Source organism: Aythya ferina, assembly GCF_964211825.1.
Source record: "Aythya ferina genome assembly, chromosome: 14".
Taxonomy (NCBI): Eukaryota; Metazoa; Chordata; class Aves; order Anseriformes; family Anatidae; genus Aythya; species Aythya ferina.
In genome coordinates this window covers 346,379-363,215 of record NC_140312.1, presented here as the reverse complement: position 1 = coordinate 363,215, position 16,837 = coordinate 346,379, and the positions used below count along the sequence as shown (strand labels likewise).

General features: G+C 51.6%; 1 protein-coding gene across 3 annotated transcripts in view; it reads right to left on the bottom strand.

Annotated features, from left to right (window-relative positions):
- Positions 1-170: 170 nt before the first annotated feature.
- The window catches only part of DPYSL3 (dihydropyrimidinase like 3), a 55,716-nt gene continuing 39,049 nt past the window's right edge, over positions 171-16,837 (bottom strand). For all 3 annotated transcript variants that reach the window (XM_084535521.1, XM_084535519.1, XM_084535520.1), the window contains exons 2-14: positions 15,430-15,518; positions 13,533-13,717; positions 11,254-11,418; positions 10,871-10,932; positions 10,302-10,382; positions 9,101-9,169; positions 6,540-6,660; positions 5,550-5,706; positions 2,620-2,761; positions 2,180-2,350; positions 1,393-1,572; positions 689-851; positions 171-365 (exon numbers count right to left, since the gene is read on the bottom strand). In XM_084535521.1, the coding sequence (XP_084391647.1) occupies positions 277-365; positions 689-851; positions 1,393-1,572; positions 2,180-2,350; positions 2,620-2,761; positions 5,550-5,706; positions 6,540-6,660; positions 9,101-9,169; positions 10,302-10,382; positions 10,871-10,932; positions 11,254-11,418; positions 13,533-13,717; positions 15,430-15,449 (1,605 nt within the window). In that variant the 5' untranslated portion in view covers positions 15,450-15,518 and the 3' untranslated portion in view covers positions 171-276. The remainder of the gene's footprint in view (positions 366-688; positions 852-1,392; positions 1,573-2,179; positions 2,351-2,619; positions 2,762-5,549; positions 5,707-6,539; positions 6,661-9,100; positions 9,170-10,301; positions 10,383-10,870; positions 10,933-11,253; positions 11,419-13,532; positions 13,718-15,429; positions 15,519-16,837) is intronic.

Genomic DNA, 16,837 nt, shown 5'->3' with positions numbered 1-16,837 from the left:
GCCGAGCAACCTGTCTGAGCGGCATGCATACAAAAGGGAAGAGGAAAAACACAACCCATCCCAACCCACAACAACAATAACAGAATTTTAAGGCTATGCATAAAACAAAATGAAGCAACATCTTTAAAGCTAGGTAGCAAGTAGCATTTGTGAAACATAAGGCTTGAGGCTTATTGATTCTTCAGAACAGGTTTATTTGCTTTTCCTTCTTAAACACCAATGTACCATTTTCTTCCTTTGCTTGTACAGGGATTACTTCCTTCTCAGCATGGAGGTTTAGCTCAGGGAGGTTATATTGGAGCGGCCTCCCGGGGGCGCAACAATGCGCTTGCTGGCGGAGCGAACACCTTCATCAATCTGGGTACCTGGCAGAGGGCAAGAAAGAACAAAGGGAAGAGGGAAAGTGAAGTTGAGAGGATTTTCTTCACAGGATTCAGCCACCAGTAAGGCTGGGGTCTTCCTGAAGGGCTCCTGGCAGCCTGCAGCAACCTGCTCTGCCTCCAACTCCAGCAGGACCCTGACAGCAGTGGCCTGAACGTCTCTGTAGACACTCCTCCAAGAGCAGACCCATGTGGCAGGAGCAGGGTGCTGCAATGACTGCCATGGCTGCAGTCTGCCCCCCACCTCTTCAGTCCCCACCCACCACAGGGGCACTACATTTTGCCAGCCCAGCCACTGCAGTGCTCACCTGACAGACTGAACCCCGACTGATGGAGGTTCCTGATGGGGGGTGTCTGCCGCGTGGGAGACCCCCTGGTTGACCCTGCAGGGGTGCCCCCCTTGGGGGTGGCAGTCAGGTCAAACACAGGTCCATCATACATGCCTCGGGGCACAGCATGCATCTCCGCCATCTGTTACAGGAGAGAAGTGAGACAGTGAGGTTGCTGTGCTCCCTGTGAGTGTCCTGTGAGCCCACTGACACCACCAATGTCCTGCACAGAGCCCTGGTTTCCTGGTACCACTGAAGAGGCCACTCACACTACCAGTCCCGTGCCCCTCTGTCCTACGTGCCCAAGACCTCCATGCAGCATGGAGGTGGCTCAACCCCACTGCTCACATCCTGCACGACAGCCTCCAAAAGCATGCAGAGGCTCTGGGTGACAGGCAGCCCCTTGGCACGGGTTTATGCTGTGTGGCTGGGGAAGAAGGCCATTTTGTCCAGTCTCCTTTTTAACTCAGCATTTCCCTTCACACTCCTGCTGCAGCAGGAAAGCAACAAGGGAGCTGCTGGACAGGCATCACCCACTGCTGACCCAGCCGAGTGTCCTGCCTCCGGTGGGGGCACACTACCAGCAACAAGCCTTAGCTATCCCAACTGTATGTTCGACATACAAAGGGCAATTCAGGTTAACAGTGTAACAGCTCCGTCTGCTGACAGCCCCATCTCCTTACCTTCCTCCTGGCCTTGATGCGCTTGTAAACATAGTCAGGGAAAGGGCTGCTGGGCAGGAAGCGTCCAGTCCCCTGGGTCACGTGCAGGTTGCCGTCCTCCAGCATGATCTTCCCCTGGCATATGACAACCAGCGGGGCCCCACGCAGCTCCATCCCTTCAAAGATGTTGTATTCAGCTGCCTGCAGCAACCAGGGATGATGGTCAGGAGGAACATGAGCACTGCCTGCCCTGAGGGCTGCTTAGTCCCCACACACCACTGCTGAAGTCACCCAGGCAGGGAGAAGACACCTATAACAGCCTTCCCTGCGCCACAGGCCTCCTGTCCTTCACTAGGTCCATGAGACCAAGGATCCACCACTGCTCCCACTGTGAACCAGGACCTACAGCTTTGAAGCTGGCTGCAAGCAGGGACTGCAGCAACAGAGGAGGGCAGAACCAGGTCTGTGAACAAAGCATGCCGGCAAAGCCAGGAAAAAATTGGACCCAGAAGAGGAACCCAGATCAGGAGAAAGGCGTCTTTACACCTGCATGTGCCAGGTGCAGGGGAAAAGCAAGGCAGCTGGGTGAGAAGGGCCTTGCGAGCAGAGCCTGGGGCTCACAGGCATCCCACCCTGCTGTCACAGCTGCATCAGCCATATGATATGACCCATTGCCCATCACTGAGCTGGGACTCAGTCCCTGAATCTACCAGCAGGACAGCACTGAGCTCCCAGCAGTGAGATCACCTGCACACAGCACTGCCCACATGGCCCCCTTGGCACCCCCACCCACAAGCAGAGAGCTTACAGACTGGTGGGTTTTTGCCGTGACGATCTTCACTGCGTCAGGATCCCAAATGACCAGGTCACTGTCTGAGCCCACAGCTATTCTCCCTTTCCGTGGGTACAGGTTGAAGATTTTTGCAGCATTAGTGCTTGTCACGGCCACAAACTGGTTTTCATCCATCTTCCCTGTGGCCTGCTCAGACACAAAGAGAACAAAGCACTCATTTGGGGAAGGGAAGAGGAAGAGCCCAGGTCTGGTATCAGACAGACCAAAAGCTAGAGGTATATTCACAGACCCTGGTCATTGACCCTAAGCTTGTGGCAGCTGCCTCTCCTGGTCTGGCTTATTTCAATTTACAGACAGCAGAAATGCCACTGGGTGCCCAGCTCTGCTGGGACAAGGACACAGGGGACCAAGGTGCCTGATGAGCCCGCCCGCTCCTCCCCAGGTGTGGCTCTTACCACCGCCTTGTCCCAGATGACAGACATCCGTTCTTCTATGCCGTTGGTCCCCTCTGGGATTGCCGTGAAGTTGTCTTTTCCAACTGCTTTCTGTGCAGTGCTGAACGTACAGTGAGCACTTCCCGAAACCTGCAGGTCACCACTGGGGTGGTGGTAACAAGAGCATCCTGAGCCATTTTGTGTTCAGACAATATCGGAGACATGAGGGACAAGGATTTCCTCAGTGCAAAGGTAGCCCGAGCTCAGCTCTCTGTTACTCTGCACCCCTGTTCCTGTGACCCTTCAGCCTGGAGACCTCCACCAACTCAGCCCTGTGGTGGCCGAGTCTCCTGGGCTACAGAGGCAAGAGAGCTTGGCCACACCATGCTGCCTGCCTGGGGCATGGACAGCATCCTGCCCACAAACACACAGCCCAGTGGAGGGAAATGTCATGGGAAACAAGGGGGGGCCTCTGTGCCAAGCCAAAAGATGCCCTTCCACACCAAACTCTTATCATTCACACCAAAACAGAAGGATAAAACATCCCAGCGTGAGTTAGAACAACTACTGGCAGTTTGTTGGGTCTGCTTGGGAGAGCAGTCCTTGTGCTATGGAGGCAGGAAGGAGCCTCTCTCCAGCCAAAGACTGTCACCGCAGCTAGCCATTTGTTGCATCCTAGCATCCAGCTCCCTCAGGAAGGACCTCGTCCTGCCCCTGCCAAGGGGCCACTGCTGCATCTGGCAGAGCAGCTGCAGGAGTGTGAGTGCACGGCTCTGAGCCTGCATGCTGCTGCCGCTCACTCTCTGCCTGCCGACCCAGCCAAGGAGCCCACCCCAGCCGGGTATCTGGGCTCTGGCCTGTGATGTTTTGTCCAGCAGAAGCTCAACAACAGCAGCTCTCAGCACCATGTGAGCTACACAAGGAGCAGCAGCCAGCAGCACCAACCAAAAAGGTGTAAGCAGGCTGGCCCACACTGTGGCATCCCTACCACACCACTGCCACAAAAGCAAATGCCCCTGCAGCCAGACGGGAATCTGATGGCAGGGTTAGCAGAGCCAGGACTCCCAGAAACTGCTCTTGGGACTCTCAGAAAAGCCACATTGCAGGCACTGCCCAGTGCTGCTACCCAGACACCCTCTGCCTGGGAATCCATCCATCCTGAGCTGTCCAGTGACAGCAGAGGGCAGGAACAGGCAGAGCCAGCCACCGCCAGGCAGGGCAGGGCGAGGGGCTGGAAGTCATCCAGCTACTGCGGGGAGCCGGGGACACAAGGCTGCTGGAAGCCATCGCTGCCAGGAAAAAGGAAGCGGGTCCCAGGCCAGCGCCTGGAGCAACCATGCAAGACAGGCCACGAGTGCCAGGCTCCTGGACCTGAACCCGGGAGGGCACTGACACAGTGGCTCTGTACAGGGCCACAAATCAGTCCTAATCCACCGGTAATCTCCACCTTCCTCTGATAATTTCTGCCATATGTCTGACTGACTGCACGGACTGACGACACAACATGCTTCCTAATCTCCACCAGCTTTGTGCTGGTGGAAGAAAACAAGCCTCCCTGCTCAGCTGGAGCTTCTGCAGCTGCTTTTTCTGCCACAGCCTCAAAGGAAACAGCTTGGGAAAGGCACTGGGACAGTGTGGGACAGACCTATGTGGGCTGCAGGGACTCAGAGGTGCTTCTGCCTCTCCTTTAAAGGCTGGGGTAAAATTGTTATTGAAGTGGAAGGAAAGCACTAACAAGGCAGTTCAGGAGCTAGGCTCACTTTTCCCTGCCAGCCCCTGATACCTGCACCTATTTCATACATCCAGACTAAGCAGAAACACATGACCACCTACTGACCACAACAAAATACAGGGTGAGCTGGATGTCCAGATCCCAAACACATGGCCACTTCTGCCAGCCACAGCATCTCCATACACACACACCTAGCAATGCCCCCACACTGTGGCACACAAACCTGGCCTATGCTAGCATGCTCTTCTGCTCTGACACCTATTCCTGACCCAACATCCCTTGCTCATCTCATCACAGATGTTTCCAGCATTACCTCAAAGGTCATTTCCATTTACAGCCCCCTCAGTGTCAGCCATCCCCAGCTAACACAGACCAGCGCCCCATGCACCACTCAGCCAGCAAACACAAGCGAGCCGGGCTCGCAGCTCACATGTGGCGCATGGGTACAGCCAGCAATGAGATCTGTGTCCCTGGCTGCAGTGCGTGCCTTTCCAGTGAGAGGATGGAGGATAGCTCTGAGAGAAAGGTCACAGCAAATTGCTGAAGTGCTTCTATTGTTTGCTCTCTATTTTCAACAGATCCCTTCCCCACTCCCTGCCTTTGGGGTAAAAACAAAAAAACCATCTACCATCCCTGTCAGATGCACATGAGCTGCCCTTAAAGACCTTGTGCTCGTGCACCTTGCAGGCAGTGCTACTGCTTATCTGTACAGGTGTGGAAAAAAAGTCAGCTTTGTATTCAGCACAGTGGGTCCCCATCAGCCTGTGCCACCTGTACCCCTCAGACTTTCTCTTGCACAGCTGTAGCCCAGGCAGCTGCTTACACTGTTCCCACACTGGCTGCTCCAGCTTGGTCAATGCTGTTGTTGACACCTGTTACCTGGACCTCATTTCTTTGCCTTTTTCAGGGTGTTTAAAGCAGTTCATGACTGCCTGCTGTTTTGTTTCGTTTTCCTCGTTACTGATGTTAAGACTGTGGTGCCTCCCCTGTCCCCCAGTGCTCAGGGATAAGCCACCATGGCTCCAAGGCAGAGCCATTTCATCAGGCAGGTCATTAAATACCTAGGGTGAAGTGGTTTGGGGTGGATGAACATCTAGACTACCCAAATACTCCACGGCCTCTGCCCTGTCGATTTGAGGCCAAGGCACACTGCCTCCCACTCAGTGTCACTGGTGGAGCCGCAGGTTCAGGCACAGCCAGCCCAGCCTCTGTTGCTCACCTGGCCAGGAGGGAGTTGATGTAGTCAGGGGTTGTGGGGTCTGGGCTCAGCGGGGGAGAGACCACAAACGCTGCAGCCTTGGCCCAGTTCTTGCTCCAGTAGTGTGTCCCGTCAGTCCCCAGACTGGCTGTGATGGGCTCACCAAACACCACGTTGCCTGGAAAAGGGGGCAGAGAGGACACAGTGTAGGGGACCCATGGCAGTCTGATCCCCACTGCTTGTTGTGAATTCAGGCACTGGGTCAGATGCGAGGGACCACTAGGCCTGTGGTGCATTAGAAGCCCACCCTGCATGCCATTGCTGCTGACATGACCACCATCCCAGCCCTCTGGCTCTGGCTACAGAGCCTGATGATGGTACAAGCCTAGAGGGCATGTGGCATAGGAAGACAAGGCCTCAGAGCTGCATTCTCCAAAATAAATTCAGACCCACCAAGGACACTGGCAATGTGCCCCCGCTGCCAATGGCTGCCTTCATGCTGGGAGGCCGTGGCTGGGCTGGCAGGAAGAAATGCCCCTGAGCCTGGCAGATAGCTGCTGCCAGCCCTCGCTGTGAGTAGGGGCACAGTTCACTGAGTCCAGGTGGAACGTGACGCCTGAGTCCCTGCACTTCAGCACTGCTGCAGGGCCAGTGCTGCCAACGAGGCTGGGGCTGTACCCAGCATCTCCGACTGCGTGCATGTGGATGGGGTGAATGTCCCCACAGAGACCTTCACAGAAAGCTTGGGTCTGTCCTAACCCATGCCCACACCGTGGTGTTGCATGACAATGCCACGGAAGGTGGCTCCAAGTGGCCTGGTGCAGCATCCCCATGGCCCTTCACAAGTTAGGGTAAACCCCTGAACTTCCCCAGCAGAAGGGGAAGCTCTGGGCTGCTTGAGGCATAGGTGCAGGTCTGAGCCCAATAGCCAGGACACAGAGACACCGAACCCAGCCACACAAGACCGCAGCAACAACAGCAAGGCTGTGCGCAGCACCAGCAGCTACTCACCCTTTTTTCTGGCTTGCGAGATGAGGTCAGCAGCACTTTTACTCATCACTTTCGTCACATAGAGAGGGCAGTTGGTCTGGCTGGCAATGGTGATGGCCCGGAAGACAGCTTCTGCTTCCAGCTGGAAGAGAGAACAGCGCAGCTGCAGAGGAGCACAGGCAGGTGAGGAGGGGCATGCTGTCAGGCCCTCTCACCCTGGCTCCCCAGCTGCAGACTAACTGCAGGGGAAGCATGGAGTTGGGCCCACCATTTGTCCATTTGTTCCGTTGCATGGTTCCAGATCTGCCAACAGCTGGAGAAGCCCAGGGCCAGCCACTGCCCATGCCTGGCAGCACAGCTCAGGCTTGTGCAGGCTGACACAGGTCTGTCCCTTGGAGCACTCACTGCTGCGGCACTTGGTTTAACTGGACACCACTGCCCTGCTGGTGGCCAGGGTGCTGCGGGCTGTGCCTTGGCAGGCTGCTCCCATCAGGGTCTGGCTGTCCCGTAAGCCAGCTGCTGGCCATTCCAGACAGCTGGGCTTTGCTGGCCTGCTGCTAGAGCAGGCTGCATTTCCACCATGAGGGATATCTTTGGACTATTACATCAGCCCTTACTCAGCCAGAGCCCAGCTCCAGACGTTCTCTGAGTATTTGCTCTGCAGCTTGGCTTCAAGCTTCAGCATGATAAAGTTCAAAACAGAAGCCTTAAAAAGACAACGTACCAATCAGCCAAGCCTCAGGGGAGGCAGGGACTGTGCAGTTGCTGCCTGCAGGCCAGCAGCTGCTTAAGCCATCTCAGTGCTCCCAGCAGCAGGTTAAATGAGCCACTGCACCAGACATGCACACATGCGTACCTTGCTTACTTCTGCAGGCCTGTCCATGGCACTGTCCATCAGCACAGTGAAGAGTTTTTCTCTTCTGCTTAAAGACCTTTTAGAGGATTTTTACCAGTGCACTTACAGGCTTCAATGGGTTTTAACACAAAGAGAGGAGCAAACAGAGCAATCACTGAATGCCCTTCAGAATGGGTCACAGTTTAGAGCAGCAGCACACAGCACTACCAAATGACCAGCACCACCTGGTAGAAGAGCATATCTTTAACTCCCACTGAGGTCCCTCCAAAACAGACCCTTGGAGTTGTGGGCCACCCTCCCACTGCCCTGACATCAACTGGCAAGCTTTGTTGGAGGGTAGCTGGTCACTTGCATTCCACCTAACGTTTTCCCAGGTCAAGGGTGTTCTGGAAGAGGTACACTCACAAAATCACAGAATTGTCTAGGCTGGAAGAGACCACAAGATCATCGAGTCCAACCAAGATCATTGAGTCCAACCAACACTGTTTCTTTTCAAAGGTAACGACATCTGGATTTGGCTGGACAGACTGTATCTACAGCTTTCTTGCACTGTTCCCAGTTGCCTTATGCTTTAATGGTGTTTCAAGATCAAACACTTAACAATGCTTTATCATCTTTTGACGAGAAGAACCGCAGTGCAGCCTTACGATAATAGGACAGTTCTCAAATGCTGGCAGAACCACAGCATCCCGTAATTGCAGGTTAGCTTGCCAGCTAGTGGCAACGGGTCTAAAGCCAGAAAAATAAATGTCAGTTTACACAAAGAGACTCTGATCTACTGTATTCTATATTGAGTCTTTTCTCTGTACAGGGAAATGCTTTACTGTCTCATACTTAAAAGACAGTAAGCATTGCATTACACTAGGCTGTATCTGTCATTACCAGCCATAATACAGTCAACTTCTTATACTGTTTATTTAAGCCAATTGATTTTACTTCAGCAGACCCTGAAATACAAATCCATCCCTGTACTCCTCTACTCAGCTTTGCTGTTGTACCAAATTCTTACTGTTTTCTTCTTTTGTGTGCCATAGAAAGGTAAAAGCAGCTCTCGGCAGGGACCTATCTCAAGAAAATTTATCTAAATTTAGACTCAACTCAGATTAATAGACCAAACAGAAAAATACCTCATAAACTAAAATTAGAAATGATCTAATTAGTGTCTTGACAATGACTTGTAACCAGGATATTCCCCCTTTCTTCCCCTCCCACACCTTTCACCAATGGCTTTGTCTGTCTGATTTCAAAACTCATGTTAGACCCTAAGCAGAGATTAGGCAGAAGAAGCTGGAATCTGTCTGTGCTCAGAGACATGAACAATGACATTCCAGGGGGACTAAAGCTCACTGTTCAATTCTTTGCAGGTTTCTTACACTCTGGAATCAGCTATACAAAAGAAATGCCCCCAAACCACCCCCTGGTGCTGCCACAGTCATACAGTTTTGTTGTTTGTTTGTTTGTTTAGTTCATCTCTGGATGACTTGGAAGCCCTTGTTTCTGCTAGGAAACTCCAACAAGACTGAGATATGTTTGTCACAAAAGCACGCCTTGCTCTTTCATAAACCACTGATTACCCAGACAGTATTGCCTGTACTAGTGAACATATAATATATGGGGGGGAGTGGACATACACACACACACATTTGGCCCTGCTACACTATGCCCTGCTACGGTTTGTGAGGAAAGCTCTTCAGTGCACTGAGGCTGGTACCCTCCTGCACCTTACCTCCTCTGGTCTGCTCAGCACATGGCCCTCGGGTCCGGTTATTCCCATCTCCAACATCCTGGCCTGTTCCTAGAACATGGAAAGGACAGAGGGATGTTGCCAGGCTCTGAACCTGCCCCCCAAGAAAAGCAGACCCCTCCCAATGGCTGTGCCCTCAGGCTGACACCAACTGACATCCTGAGGATGGATGCAGGCAGGAGGCAGCTGCAGGGAGGATAGGGACGAGGAGCACTCAGAGTCATGTGGACGCTGGCTGAAACCTCTGTGACAAAACAAGCACAGCATTGAGGAAAAAGCATACAGAACTCGCCAGCTCCACAAACAGCAGCCAATACGTTTCCAGGCCCTCTTCCCACCACTCCACACTTTCCCTTCTGAAATGCAAGTAGTCTGTTGAGAAAAATCATTAAAAGGCAACACAATTCCAAAATTCTCTTCCCAAGGTTACCATTTCCTCATTCTCTCCACTGACAAAGCTGCAAAAGCTCTGCAGTAACAAATTCCCCAAATAGCTGGTGATCCTTTTAAATCCTGATATTTTCTGGAGAAGTTCTGTCTATTCCAAATTTCATTTAGGGAGAAAAAGAGTGGATGGTATCTGCTTTCAACTCATCTGTCAGCTTGTATTTCCAGCTCTGCAAGAAACTACCTGTTTAAGAAAACTTTGGCCAGTGCATTTTTTTTTTCTTTTAAATGACACAAATATTTTCACTGACCTTCAGTCTCATTGAACAAAAACATCGAAAAGTTTGGCTGTATCTGATAAGCCATAAAATAATTCGAGCTTTTATCATCTTTAGAAAAGAAGATGATAACGCTTGCTGTAACAAAAGAATAATATGCTTCTAAACATGTCCTCCTGACTCCATGGGTTATCTACCTTTCCTTTGAAATGGATTTTTACCTAATATTGCTTGTCAGAAACAAAACACAGAAACACCACGAACCATTTTTTCTATGTTGACATGCAATTCAATGTCCTGAAAGACTATGCTGGAAGGTTTTGCAACCTCTTTATTGCAGTTCCCACCAGATACTTCACAGCAGAAAACTTTGCTAAAACCTTTGATATCACTGCTGAGTTGCAACGAGATAACCTTGCAAAAGATGCCCATGCAGCTTTAGTGTCATATTGCAAATACCCCATATCAAATCAGCCTGGAAGAGACTTTCAGTCCCTGCACACCAGAAGAGTAGTTACCTGTGCAATTATATCTCCATTTTCAGCATGAACTTGAGCTATGGCACCCAGCTCTCCCAGGCAGCTGAATATCTCATACAGCTGAAACAGAAACAAGAAAAAGTGATTACAACAAAGGCACATTATCCTGGCTTGCGCACAACCTTAAAGCTCCCTGCACTGTGCCCTTCAGCACAAAGCTGCAGCAGGGACAGGGTCAGAACAGGCTGGAGGATCTGGTGTCAGCCACACAAAGACCATGGCCATGACAGGCAGTTCCTTCAGGAGGCCACCTGCCCCCAGCTGATGCTCTCTGTAATACCCCGTACACCCCTCTGCCTGCCATCCTCAAAGCAGGAGCATGGCCAATATGCAGCGCATGGTGGCTCACAGCTGCACAGCAGGGGTGCTGCCAAGGCTCGCACCTCTGAAGGCAGCAGGGACAAGCAGAGAGGAGCTTGCAAGCCCCTGTAAAGCAGGGTGGACGGCATCTCACCTCAGGCCCCAGAGCTAGGATTACACAGCACTGCTGCCATCTTCACACTCAGCAGTCCAATCACACACAACCAAAGCCATAAATGAGGTCCTACCTCAGTGTTTGACATCTGGTACAAGTCCTTGTAGGCCATATAAACCATGAAGGAGTTGACTCCTAGGGGAAAAGCAGAGAAGAGAATGCTGAGGAAGGAGCCAACAGCTCCCCCTCCCCAGACACACCCCGAGCACATGAGAATAATTCAGACCTGGGTGGATGGAGAGACCCCTGGCAGAAACAGGGAGCAGGCAGGAGGGTGTCTGCTTTGGTTGGCTGCCCCTGGCAGCTTATTTGCAGGATGCTGACTCCTGCTCAGGGCCACGCAAGATCCCAGCAGACGCTCAACAGCCAGAGGATCAAGGACAGCACATCCACCACCTGCCCCTTCCACCAGGACCCCTGCACCCAGCCAGCAGCAAGGAGGAAAGGGCAGCAAACCTTTCTCCTGAACCATGGTGTGCAGCTCCTGCCGGACACGTTCGCTCCAGCGAGGGATGTCCACATGCAGTGCGTAGTCGCAGCAGGCCTTCCCATCTGCCCACTCACGCCACTTCTCAAATGCCTCCACCAGGCTGGACTCGGGCTCCGGCACCACGTGGTCCACTGCAGGGGGACAGGGGAGCTGTGAACAAGGGCTTCTCCAGCTGCGTGCCCCTGACGTGCACCCCACTGCAGCTCTGCATGCTGCAGGGCATCTCCACCATCCCAGATCCGTCTCCTTGGCTCTTTGGCAGGACAGCACCTAAGAGGCCCTCATCACCTCCATGACTTCCCTAGTCTCTTCCCAGTGCATTTATTGGATGGAAAATGCACACAGCCTTTACTTAACAGCCTCTGGCAAAAGATCAGGGGCTTTTACAGGCTTCTGCTGAGAAATCAGCTGAAAGCTGCAGGGTTTTGTCCCTCCTCACCCTCACTTCAACCCCATTAACACATGGTCTCCTGACACCCTGCAACACTAATGCACCTTTTACTGCCCACCACACCACCTCATACCCTACCACAGTGCACTTTACACAGCTGATTTTTTTTGGTCCATGGGGGAAGGTGAACTGGTGCGGGGATGGCAAAAAAAACAATCCTTTACTAGAAGGATCAACAATTGCTCCTGCACCCCATGGAACCCTGCAGTACACACAGCTGTGGCTGCTGCACAGCAGTAAAGCCTGGATCTGCAAGCACTGCACACCCTTGGCACTCTTCAGGGAAGGATCTCAGAATCCCCTTTCCTTTTTTGTTAGCACTGTTTATTTCTGAGCAGTGCACGATGCCAGGACATTGCTCTGTTCCTCTGCTCAGCGTCATCTGAGCATCACGCTGCCCTATTTTTATTTAGCTGGGGAAAAGAAGTTATGCCGTTACTCCTTTTTGAGGTTCTCAGGGGCAGCAGTGGCTGCAGACGCTGGAGCACTGCAGAACACAGGATCTGAAGCTGTGCAGAGGGTCCTGTGCACATCTCCTTTCCCAGCACCTTCAGTACCACTAATGGTCCTACAGCTTCATCTTGCTCCTCGCCCTCTAGTCTTAACCAGACATCACAGAAAAGATGAGCACACTGTCATGGATCTTTAAAACAAAGAAGACTATGAAAAGCATAGAGGAAAAAAAATAACTGGGCAACTTTTCAAGAGTGCAAGAACAACCAAAAATTCTTAAGACTGAGGAGTTTCATTTGGATTGGAGTTTTATTGCAAATGCCTTCCCCAGCTCAGAACAGGAGCATGTCCAAAACGCACTACAAAAAAGCGCTTGACTGGGGACATGGGTGAGGGCTAACAAGAGCTAGTCCATGTTTGCACTGCTATCCTGATGTGTACACTCTGCCTCCCCTGAAGGCTGCACTCTCAATAAGTGAAAAAAATTTGTCCGTTCATTGCTCAGACCCTCCATGAGAGCTCAGAAGCTCTATTGTGCCACACCCTACTGTTTACTGCTAACCAGCACTCAAGCAGAAGAGAGCTGATGCTCTGAGAGGTTTCACATTTTAATACCCAAAGGCATGTTTCATCCATTGGTCAGGAAAATTCATTTTCTGGGCCCACCCTCTTTACTTCAGCCAGATGAAAAGATACCAGGGCTCTGCTCCACCCAGACCTGCACCACCACAAGTTACTGGTAGCAAAAGCTGGAGTGCACTGTTGGCTGCACTTCCTGTTCCAATTGCTTTTCCATTAGAGGTGCCAGGCAGGCGGGGAGAAATGCAGGCTAGCCTGGCAAGGAAAGCAAGCATCCTCGAGTGAGTCTCTGCGAGATCATCAGTGCTGAGATGGCTGCCCAGTCTCTGCCACTAAACCTGCAAGTTTCTGAGCTCCCAGAGGGGCTCCCATCCTCAGCCCTCCCCCCTGTTTTTACAAGTATCAGATGTGTTTATGTTCCCAGTTACCTCTTCCAGAGAATGAGAATGACATCAACTTGACACCAACTGTTGAGAATCTTTCTCCTTCCCCCAGATTTTTCCCTAAATCCTCCCTGCCAGTTGTCATCTGTACATTCTTCCTGCCCTAAAGAGGAACTTCAACATAACCCTCTTTGACTGTACCCTCCTGCATGACTTCCTAAAGACATTTTAAAAAAATGAAAAAATCTTCAGAAGATATGGAAACCAACATCAAACAGATCGCATGCAGAGTCACAGTACTGAATGTATCAGTACTTTGCTCTCAAAAGCCCAAGCCTGCCAGGTGCTGTTTTGCACGAGACCTGCCTTCTGCACTCACTGATCATTGTAGTTCCACCAGCCAGGGCCGCTTTTGTCCCTTGGAAGAAATCATCCACTGCTGTCATCCCCTTGTAGGGCATCTGCAGGCGAGTGTGGACATCAATTCCTCCAGGGATCACCATCTTCCCATTGGCTTCTATGGTTTTGACCCCTCCAGGGACAATCAGATTGTCTCCAATCTGCCTGATGAGACCACATCAAGATGGTGAGGCACACACAAAAGAAAACCAGCCACAACACAACCGGTTGACAAGCCAGGTGGGGAGCAGCCAGGCCACCCCCTTGACCTGGTAGAAACGCCCCACTCATTCCCAGGAACTGGGGGTGAAACCACCTCACTGAGCAGAGAATCCCAGGATTGTCTGGCCCACCTAAACTGAGATTTGCGCAGTCCAGGGAAGGCTGCCATCTGTCCACCCGCTGCAGTGGTGGCTATGTTGACACCTGCTGTCCAGGGCAGGCACTGGCTCGGGGAGGCCAGAAGCACGGTTTGATGGGCATGATGCGGACCTCTGCAGTGGACACCAGCCCTGCGTCCAGTAAGCAGTACCCCTAATCTCTCCTCTCCCCTGTCCTTCCGCCCACCCTAAGTAAGGCTCAAGTCTGAGGCTTACTTACAAAGAAAGATGATTTCTCAGCATAATGCCACAGCTGCTAGGCCAGCTCAGGGCTCAGCAGGGTCTGGCAATGCTGCTCCCACTTCAAAGTCCTGTAGGTGAAGGACAGCCCCCTCCCCTGGGTACGCACTGCAGTGGGCTGCAGCGCCACAATCTGACAGCCCAGCCTGGCTGCACCAGATTCACGCTCCTCCCAAGGAGCACGGCAGGAGTCCTCCCTCCACGGGACCTTCCTACTCGCCTGCTGTCCTCCCACCCTCTGAAGGATGCTAACAATAGGGCCATGCCGCAGTGAAGGCAGCTAGACCCCAAGTACTTAGAATCATAGAATCAGAGAATATCCCTAGTTGGAAAGGGCCTGTAAGGATCAAGTCCAACTCCTGGCACCACACAGGTGTACCCAAAAATTCAGACCATATGACTAAGTGTGCAGTCCAAACACTTCATAAACTCTGACAGGCTTGGTGCCACAACTGCATCCCCAGGGAGCCTGTTCCAGTGCATGACCACCCTCTCGGTGAAGAACCTCTTCCTGATGTCCAGCCTGAACCTCCCCTGTTGCAGCTTGAAAAAACTTCCTCTGAAAACAGCAAACCTAAAAGGCTCCAGCATAATCTTCTCATAGCTTAAAGCACCCTTACTGATAGTTCTCTGGAGGGCAATCGACATCCTCCTCTCTGGACACACCAGCTCTCCTGCAGGACAGGTCACCTGAATCTCCCTTTACTCAGCCTCTGCCCCCTCAATCCCTTTATCTGCCCATATGTAGCACTTCAAATCTCTTCTTTCAGAAATCCTATTTTCATCAAGCCTTCTTCAGTCTTCCCTGATAAATCAATATAGAAGACAAGTTGGTTTGCTTGCAATTCCTGAAAATCTCAGGTAGGTAGTACATGGGCTGCAGCACAGTGCTGTCCTCAGTAGTGCTAACGAATGGGATCTTGGGTAGGGTCACTCATGCTAATACTGTTGAAACAAGGCAAAACAGGAGTCAAAGACAAATGTTTCTCCTGGTTCAGTTAGGTACAGCTTTGTTGTACAATGGACACTATGTCTCAAAGCCACCAGCCCAGCTGCAATTCAGTATAAACCTGCCAAGCATCATATATGTGCCCATACACACTGTGGAGAGCTGAGCCTCTAATCAAAGTGAACTGTGAAGTTTCACCAGCCAGCAAGCAGGGTGCAGACCACATCCATGAAAAAACAACAACCATCCAACCTGAAGCTAATTTAAGGGGAGATGGAAATAATATGCTATGGAAGTCCCATACTTACTTTATGAGACCATCTTCCATATAAATGTCAGCATAGAACGACTGGTCATCGTTAACTATTCTCCCTCCTTTAATGAGGAGACGATCACTCTGTGAAGGGAAAAATACAGCAGTAGTCAGTAGCAGGCGATGCATGCATTTCTCAGCGTTGGTACAGTGCCTTTCTTGGGTGCTCTTCTACTGCATCACACAGCTCACCCCAACAGCAGAAACTGCAGAAAGTTCACATCTGCACCGACACTTGAAAATACAGGACAAGCACAAGGACTGAAAAAAATCAAACTCATGGGGCTGTTTCTGAGGGGAATAGGTGCTGCCAGGAACACCGCTGAGGTGGAATGAGTACAAAGGAGAGGCACTGGGGACACAGCAAATGTGCTTCCACAGAATATACAGGAAAAAGTCAAGAGCCTCTTGCACCAGGTCATTACACAAATAGTTCCAGAGGAAGCACAAGTCACATATCAGTATTTAGACGAAGTTTGTTACCGAGAGCTTTCCTACATCCTTAAATATGATCCAAATACTGTGCAAAATACATTTCACCTAAGATAACAATTTATGTCTCTCTCATCTGTTAACACCTTGCAAAGATCACTGGCAGAACAGGCAGCCCTGAAGATGATGCATTTGTTGTTGGACCTGTCCCTTCCCTGCAATGCTCATGGTGGTCCTTCCAAGGTGTTTCACAATGTCACAGGAGGCAATGAACTCTATTCCCATCTCATCACTTACCACCTCTTCTCTTCTCCTTTCTATTGACATAAATGGCCAGAAACCTCCAAAGGAGCACAGACAGGGAGTAGAAGAGCACCCAGAACAGAACTGCTCTTGTGCCCCTTCCTGCATTTGTTTTTGGGCCTGGACAACCCAGCACACACTATGGGCAGAGAACAGACACTGTCACATGGGAAACAGACCCCAACCTGAGGAATCTGAGGTCCATCTTCTGCCTTCACCTGCACCAGTCTTAACACGAGCTGCGTGTGGTACAAAGGCAAACAACCTGATCTCACACATGGCTACCATGCATTCAGATGACATGAGCTGGTTTTGCTGTTCCAGAGGATATGCAGGCTCCATTAACTGTTTAATACACCTCCAACCGCCCTCTGCCTTTCAAGCTCCCCCCCCACATTCCCCTCAGCTCCCTCCAGCACCTGTAGCCCAGGTTTCAGAGAGTGAGTAGGTCCCGTCCTTCCCATGGTGCCAGCCTGGACTGCAGCTGCTGGCAACCCTTCGCAGGGCTCACATGCAGGCGCATCCTGGGGGGTTCCCACACAGTTAATTCCTCTAGAGGGAGCTGGGCTTGTTGCTCTTCATCTGCTGCCCCAAGGCGATTTCTGGAAATATCACCGGGCCGTGGTCATGTGCAGCCAGAGAATTCCCTCACACCCTTGCGTCTCACA